The sequence below is a fragment of the Atta cephalotes genome (genome assembly GCF_000143395.1).
Source record: "Atta cephalotes unplaced genomic scaffold scaffold00049, whole genome shotgun sequence".
Lineage (NCBI taxonomy): Eukaryota > Metazoa > Arthropoda > Insecta > Hymenoptera > Formicidae > Atta > Atta cephalotes.
The window spans coordinates 1,704,585-1,713,576 of record NW_012130113.1 but is presented as its reverse complement, the minus strand read 5'-3'; the positions used below and the strand labels follow the sequence as shown (position 1 = coordinate 1,713,576).

Sequence of the window (8,992 nt, the reverse complement as noted above, 5' to 3'; positions counted from 1 at the left end):
TGCAACATTAATTTTCAAGAAACGTTTTTTCAAATGTAAACATCATTAATAGTAACCTATTGAAATAGTTTTTTAAGACGACCGAGACTTTTTCATTAGGATATCTCTGTGATGCATTCCATATATGATACATTATTATAACCACGATTTCTCTAAGTAGTATGGCAAACACCATTCGAAAAATTCTTTTAGCACGCTATATTGTTTTGGCACTATGTATCCTCTATCCTTTGTCTTTTGTGATCTTCCTTCACTACGGATTCCTCCATAATTCTTTTTTGAGTATTCTCTTTTTCCCTACATTTACCCGCACTTCTATCTCCATGAATATTTGTACTAGAATCCGTCCCAATATTATGTTCAACAAAACAGTGTACCTGTAACTCATTTACAGTACGCATAGATACGGGGCAAACTTGGCACTTGTACGATAAACTGTCCTCCGATCTTGCGTCTTCCGAAACGACTACCGAAATTGATCGCTGCTCTTTAACAGAATAATCACGTCTATGCTGATTGAACTGAGGACTGCGAAGGCGAACGTCGTTAATGGCTTTCGGTTTCTCGGGGACGATTGACATGTGATATGGTCGAGAAATGTCTGCGTCCGTTGTCGCTTTCACGTATGTTGCATGAAGTGCGTGCTGCGGTATAGGCTCACCCTCATCTGATGAAGTCTCACTGCCACTCACGACCGGTCCGGGCAGAGTTTCCGAATCCCACTGCACGATTTTCGCCGGATCCTTTTCGCCTAATCTTTGAGCCAATATCTGTCGAGGATAAAAAAGTTCATTTTATCGTGATGTTTTTTTCTTTGTTAAATTTAAAAACCACGCGTAATTATGATTTCATTACTACAAACCTGCAGACTATTAAGACTATTATCACAGTCTGTAGTATCGATATCATTCAAATTGATGCCAGATCTTTCCATCTCTGCATATGTTCCAAACGGCAGTTTGCCCAAGCATTCTAATTTCATGATATGCATCTTGCTGCGAAGATGCTTGGCCAAATGTCCATGTATTCTGAATGCTACCTTACAATCTGTACACTTGAAAGGTCTGGGATTGCTAGTAGTCGCTGCACCAAACGTAGAAGTCATACTGACCTAATAATACAATAACACTCATGCTAAAAGATATAACGTTGCTCGATGGAAATAAAGTTGATTCGTCGTTTACCTTATTGTGATGGGAAACGGATCTTTCATGTTTCGTCAAGTGGCCTTTAGTCCGGAAGGAAACTGCACAGTTTTCGCATTTGTATGGCCGCTCAAAATAATGAATGTTGAGGTGCAACCGTAATTGACTAGGCTTACTGAACACCTTATTACAAATCCCACATACACTCCTACCATCTTCTGTGACACTGTAATCATATTTCATAATTTAAACTTTTACAATTAAAATTATTTTGATAATTCTAACGAAGAAAATTTAAATATTATTATAATATATATTATATACAGTTCGTGACATTTCGAGTTGTGACATTGAGAGTATTTATGAATACAAATACGAGCAGCAATAGCGTACGAGACTCTTGAATTAAAACATAGTTAAATGCATACGTATCCGGTAAATATTTAGTTGATTTTCTCAAAAACAAAGCATTATATGGAAAAATTTTATTCTATATTTTCAGCTTATTTTTTTATGTATTACTCTATGTCGCGTTAGAGATATATATTAAATTAGTATTAGTACTTTAATGTATTTCTAAAGCAACATCAAATAATATTATTTACATTATGCATCAAACAAATAGTAAGAGAAAATAATTTCCTACCTGACATAGTTAGGCGCGGGTCCACTCGACGGTTGTAGAAATTCCGCTTGCGGTTTCGCGTTTACTGTATTTGGTGAAGGCGATTGAAAATCTGACCCACCGACGACTATCTTTCCGACTACCGCGTGTTTCATGCTATCTAATGCATTTTGTTTAATCATGTCTGCAGTGTGTTTCGTATCATAATAAAGAATTCGTACTTTTTGTGGTGACGTGCTTCTCGCGTCTACGTTCTGCGACTTGGATGGTTCGTGTATAGGCTGTAATATTTCATAATTGGCACGTGGATCTTGCGTATGCGTTCTGTATTCCGCGAGAGCTCTCATATCACGGCTTGGCGGTCTATTATCTGGATTTGCTTGCCGGATTTCCATGTTTGCCGATGGCATAAGCTCCTGAATAACTTGCATATCGTGAACGAACGACGGTTTGTACTCACGGCTAGGTGGTCTCATCTCTTGTCCGCGTATCTTGTACTCCTGTTGACTCGGTAGCCTCAATTCCTGATTCTGTGTTCTGTACTCTTGACCGGGCGTTCTGATCTCTCTACTAGGCGGCCTTAGATCGAGATTTCGTGGACTATGATTCTGCATTCGAATATCATTAGTCGCGATTCTCATCTCGTGATTAGCAGATCTTACTTCGTGACCAACAGGATGGCATTCCCTAGGTCTTTCCATTTCACTCACCATCTTCATCGCGTTGAACATGGAATTTCTGTCAATGTCATTGTTCATATGTTGCATCAATTGTGGTCGGTTATTCGGGACGTCCATATTTAAAGATTTCGGTGAATGACAATCAATACTGGATGTGTTGCGAACAGGTACTATAGAACAGTTCGGTCTCTCGATCGAATTATTCCTGGTCATTGCTAGGCCATACTCAATACTTGGTCTTGTGCTAGCGGGACCGTTAGTTAGACCAAGCTCAAAATTTTCACGATCAGAAACGATACGATTAGTCTGTTCTTTATTCTTGTGAATAGCCTCGTAATCGAATGTTCGTCTTTCCATTGCCATATTATTCTGATAAATCTTCTCCCTAATTTCCATCTTAATGTCGTCACTAGTATGCTTCGTCATTGGTTTAATCCTAGTTTCCGTAACGGTATGCTGCATCTTACTAGGATCGGTATACGTCACCGTTGGAATACCGTTGGAATCTATGTGCCTGGATCTATTTTGATCCTGATGACGTAGGTAAATATCTCTTTCTTGTATCTGCTTATTGTCCTTGGTATTTCCCACACGATACTGCTGCTTAATTTTGCTGTCCATCACATGTCTCTCCGTGAGGTAGGCCTGCAACATGTGGCCCTCCGCATCCGGTTTCCATTCTCTACCCTGTATAGGCAGCCGTTCCATCGTCTGGACTATCGTCTGCAATAAGACCGGCTCCGAAACGGGTGTCAGAATGTCCGCGTGTCTAACTCTTCGCGGGACCGGCGAGGGCAACACCTGAGTGGTCTGCTTCGTCGTGAGATCCATGGGCTGCGACAGCTGATGACGTGACTCCGTGACTTCAGTGATTTCCTCAATCTCAAAGTCAGAATCATCTTTCTTTGACGATTGGATGACACTGATCCTCGTTTCTTCTATCGTTTGATTAGTATTTCGGTTTGATGGGAAGTAATAACGATGCGATAATTCATTTTGGATCAAAGTTGTTTCTTGCGTGGTGACACTTTGACTGATGGTAGACGTAACCGCGGTAGTGGACGCGATGCTCACCGTGGAAGTCGTTGGTAAAGTTAACGTGTATGGATACGTTGTGGGTCTACCAGAAGGCAACAAGCCCGGCAATCTATTCGACGTGTTACGTTGTGAAAGACTGAGTAGACTTTGTGCTGCTTCTTGCTCCTCGCTGCCTGATTCCTCGCTTTCTTCTCCGTCACTTTCTTCCTCCTCCTCTGAGGATTCTTCCGTGTTACCACCACCAGCAGCTAATCGCGCGATAGCCTCCTTGTCGATATTTTCGTCGCAGACAGTTGTAGGAACTGGTACTACGCCCAATTCCACACACTTTTTGTAATGAGCCTTGGACTTCATATGTTTCGTGAGATTACCCTTTGTTTTGAAACTGTTGCAAAAAAATGATTCCGTAGATAGATTATCAATGTTTATTTATAAATTATAAATAAAGTTAGAAATATAAATGGTTATTCTTGCTGTAATATTTGAGAACATCAACTTACCTAAAGGTACAATGCTTGCAAGTATACGGTCTAACATCCGTATGTGTTCTGATATGTTTCTTCAACATAGATGGTTTTTTACAACGAATACCACATTCTTCGCAGACATAACGTCCTCGTCCTTAAGTAATATATGAAATAATTGAAGATTTATTTTTACAATATTAGTTTATAGCTGTAAAGTCTTATTAATAAAAATTGAAATAAATTAGATTAATAGATAGATAGAAATATAAATTAAATTATATTTCATTATAAAATAAAATAAAATAAAATAAAATAATATTTTAATTTTAGAATAAGAAAATTTGGCGTTAAGCAAATTTGGAGATTGTTCAAAATTTTTGTTTTATTTTGAAAAATGTAACATTTAAACATTCCTCACCTCTTCCGCGCACATAGGTGTAATCTTCGTTACTCTCAAAACCTCCATCAAATATCTTCACCCTTTTCGTCTTCTCCTGCATGTCACTCTCCAATCCGCTGTCCGGACTGGTGGGAGTGGTTGGTCTTTGCGAAGAGTGTGTTAAAATAGCCTCTTGTTTCTTCCAAGCGGTCGTGTAATTGAGAGGTCTATGTCGAGAGTCGTAATGTGCCATATCCACATCTGGTGGTGCCTCCTTGCATATCTTCCAATTGGAGTACATCGACAGACCGTGCTGCTGTGTAACATACATTGGCTGCGGTCGATTCAAGGTACAATAAAACACCCTGGTGGAACACTTAAGACCTAGATATGTGTAAGCATGCCCATTTAGATATAGTTGTCCATACGACTTCTTGGGTCGCGGAGTCTCCGGACTGATGAGAGGAAGCGTATTCGCTGTAGGCGTGATCCCGTGATGCTTCTTCGGCGTAAACGTGCCGGGTTTCAACGGTAGAGATGTGGGTCTCAAAAACTTATTAGCATTAATTGTTTCTTTAACGACGTCGCCGCTTTTCGGCGATTTGGCCTCGGATTGTTTGTCCTTAACAATTAATTCTACGGAAGTTTTCGTTGGCACTTCTGTCTTGGAAGAATCTAAATTTACAAGTATTACCGATGACGCATTGTCGGCCTTTATCTTAGCGCCGTTGAATGCGCCGTATCCATCCGCGACTTTAATCCATCCACGTGTATCCGAAGAGACACTATTTTTTAATCGACCGTTCTCGTGAACAGGTAGGTCTAACTTAGAGATTGCAGTATACGTATCTATCGGGAGTGCTCTGCCAGCATCAACTTCACTGACACCCCAATTCGATGATCTCTTTTTGTTTTCCGAAATGGTCTTGGGCGAGTATCTCATCTTGTTATAAGAGTTCGAAGAAATTGTGGGATCCACGCCATTTGGATAACTAAAAGTCTTGTCCAACTTTGGACTCTTGTCATATGTAAAATCCTTCCTCTCTCGCGGACTCTCTATACTCCTGTACTTTACGGCCGTATTATTTTTGATATGACGATCGAGCTCTGCTTTGCCAGTCTCTCCACCGGTGAGAGTTGACGGCATCCTCGTGCGATACTTGTCTGTCGAAGTTTCGACCTTGACGTTAGGAACTTTGGGACTGGTCAAGCCGCTCTTCAGACCATCGCCATTAGGTATCTTAAAACTGATCTTCATCGACTCCTTCGCCGGACTAGCCAAATCCAGAGGCTGATCTAGCAAGGAAGGAACGTGTCCCGACAACGGACTGGGCATACCAGGCACCGTACTGGACTGTACCTTCACTGAACTAGCCAGGTCAAGTGGCTGAGGTATCATATGTAGGCCCGGTAAGCCCGGTATCACTTTATAACCGGCTTCGCCAGCCGTTATACTCGGAGATATGTCTATAGTCGGCGTACCGGTCAAAGTATGTGGTCCGGGCATACCAGGTACATAAGGTATCACCTTTCCGCCATGGAGGATACTTGTAATACCAGCTTGCGGCAAAGTCAACGGATTGTAGGCAGTGATGCTCGTCAGCGGGTTGAGGTGCGACTCCAAGTAGTCATAACAGGACATAGTAGGCGCTATATTCGGGGTTGATATGTTTGGTATAATGGGCGCCAATATCTTCGGTGCGTTGGGCAGAGATATGGAGGAATTGGACGTGCTAGCCGATGTTTCCGGCGGTTTATGCATCATGGTACCACCAGAATGAAGTCCTGATTTCACTACTATCGATGCCGTCTCCGAGTTCATGCATTTGCTATTGACAACGTGCTCGTTCGTGGGCGAATTTGTTTGTCGTGGCTCGATTCTCATCGTTTTTGTTACTTCGCCCGTATTGTCGAGAATCCTCACTTCACCACCAAACATCTGCAGCGAGTTTGGACGCGGATACTTGCTAAGCTCCTCTAGCGATCTTAAACTAGTCGGCACAGTTTCCGTTCTTTGCTTCTTAGCAGGTGGAGCATACGCGTCGACTAGTCTGGTGTTACCTAGTAGAGGACCCGGCGAGGGTAACGGTTGCAAGGTGCTATAATAATCAGCAGATTTTACATCGAAATCAGAATCTCGTTTTTCTAAGTCCGCATGATAATCGGTTCCTTTTCGAGAATTGTCAATACCTTTGCAGTAATATCTGCGGTGAGCCTCTAAATTGTCTATGCTAGTATAGGGGATGTTACAAGTGGGACAGACAAAATTTTCTACGGCAGTCTCCATTACTGGTCCATTCATAGAACCGCGAGTTTTTAAAAGGAGATCCTTGATGATTGAGCTATCCGGAAGCTCATCTTTCGCTTCCTGAGTACAACTATCGCTGTAACAACGCTTTCTGTTGTTCAAGGTCTCCTCTGCGGAAGACAAGTTTAACGGCTGCTGTTCAAATGACTGTTTTGTCTCGACTAGGCTCTGTTGGCGATGTATTAGTTTGTGCAGACATGGATCCACTGCGTCGACGATTGCCTGATTGTCTGTAATAATCTTGTCGATATGCTCCTGTAATTGCTCCGCCTTAGGTTTAACAGAATTGGAAGTGGAAGTATTTGTGGAGGAAGACAAGCAGGAACTGTTAGAAGAATTGGGCGATAAGGAAGACGTTTCTGTGTCACTGTTCACGCACTGCAATGCTGTTCGGGCTTGAAACTTTGGCTTGTAGATCTTGCCGGTTTTCACGATCTTTACTACAGCAGTGGATACTGTCGTCGTTGCCGTTGTGGGCGTCGAAGCTGGCGGCGGCGGTGGTGTACCAGTACCATTACTGGCGCTATCCGACAGACTTATGTCGGAATCCTCGGATACCTGCGAAAAAAATGTTATAGATTGCCGCATGTTAATTAAACATCGAAACTTATAATAATGCTGAATTGCTTAATGAGTGAACTAAATGATATTTATTTAACATAAGAAAGTTGCAAATGCCTTATTAAAGATTAAATGTCTGTACTAATCGGCAACTACATTATTAATTCTTTTATGTAATATTAAGATTTTATCAAAGGCCGTTAAATTATTTAGATTTTATTAATTTAATCAATAGAGTACCTTCTCTCCTTTCTCCATCTTGTGTGCATGAGAGCGCGACCTACAGTGCTTGTACAGATTTGATTTGGTCTTGAAGGAAATTCCGCATGGCACGCACGGATACGGTCGTTCGTTTGTGTGCGCCCTGATGTGCTTTTGAAGGACACTCGGCTTGGTCCACGTCATCGGGCAGAAAGGACACGCGTAGCTGCCGCTCTTTCGAGACTCAGCGGTGGGCTCGACTCCCCCTGTCGACTCCGACGAAGGTTCGAGTTTGTTGCCGAGTTCCTTCGATAACTCCTTGCCGTCCTTATTGTCGTCCTTTCGCTTTGGTGCCTCGTCAGAAATGACGTTGTTTGCCGTGCCCTCCTCAACGACTTTCGGCGCAACTTCAGTCGTCGCCATCTTCTTGAATTTCTTGTGTAGGTACTTTGGCTCGCCATCGTTGTTGTTGTTGTTGTTATTGTTGTTATTATTATTGGTCAGCTGTGGGTCTGTCATCGCCACAGTATGGGTCTCTGCAAACAGTACAACATCAGGTATTATTAATCACTGCCGACTGCCAAAGTTGGAAGAAAAAGAAAAGGCGAGATTATTTATTATTGCGCGGCGAACGGGTGGGTTCTCAGGTGACTCAGATGTGAGAATGAATGTCGTCGTACACGATGTTCCGTGTTGAGAGGGGAGGGTGATTCACGAAGGATTCTCAATATTCTGCGCGAATCGTTGAGACTATTCCATGAAGAGAACGCGCATGGCGATTAATCTGATTTTAATTGTTGATTATCTCTATTATGACAGGATGCTATAGTGTGACTGTTGACGTTGGGAAAAAACAAGCGTAAAAAGCCCCGAGGTAATAGACATCGAGTAAATTTTTGATTATGTGCAAAGTAATCTTACGTAACGACACTAATAATGCATCGAATTTACGATGACGACGGAATCGTTTGTGTGACACGCGTGCGACGACTATCGTACATAAGGAAAATGTTCGAGGTCGCGCCAAGTAAAGTATCACGATGACGCCGATTGGAAAATTCTAGTCCATTCTGTGTCAATTGCCTTATGACGTTTCCATAAATACAAAAGCGTTAATGCACTCTTGGTGAGATGAGAAAATACTGACAGTCGTTTGGTATGCATTATGTTATTCCACCGATTACGTAGCATCAACAATTACGTGACGCACAAAAGTTGTAAAAATTAATTTACTACGGATAATTGCGTCGAATCACAACTGAAACATCAAATGTAATAAAACGTTAAAGTTACATAAAAAATGTTACTTATCTCGATTTTTATCGAGATATCATTATCATATCCGTAATTGCACAAAATTGTATACATATGTACGTAAAAAATATAATATATAGAATATATTTATATTCGATGATGCATTCTATTGTCCATGACAGCGCATTTAGTTTCGTATTAATTAATTTTGTCGTATAAGATAAAAATATAAACTTTTTGTTCAGATTATATGTATATCAAGGAACAGTACAAAAATATAACAAATATACATATATTTATTTTATATATATATATATATATATATATATATATA

General features: G+C 41.2%; 1 protein-coding gene across 1 annotated transcript; it reads right to left on the bottom strand.

Annotated features, from left to right (window-relative positions):
* Positions 1-212: 212 nt before the first annotated feature.
* Positions 213-7,923, bottom strand: LOC105622845. The gene is made up of 7 exons (XM_012204256.1): positions 7,444-7,923; positions 4,374-7,200; positions 3,989-4,109; positions 1,792-3,873; positions 1,185-1,371; positions 863-1,111; positions 213-770 (listed from the first exon to the last, which is right to left on the bottom strand). The coding sequence occupies exons 1-7, from the start codon at positions 7,921-7,923 to the stop codon at positions 213-215; spliced, it is 6,504 nt and encodes a 2,167-aa protein (XP_012059646.1).
* Between the last annotated feature and the right edge of the window lie 1,069 nt (positions 7,924-8,992).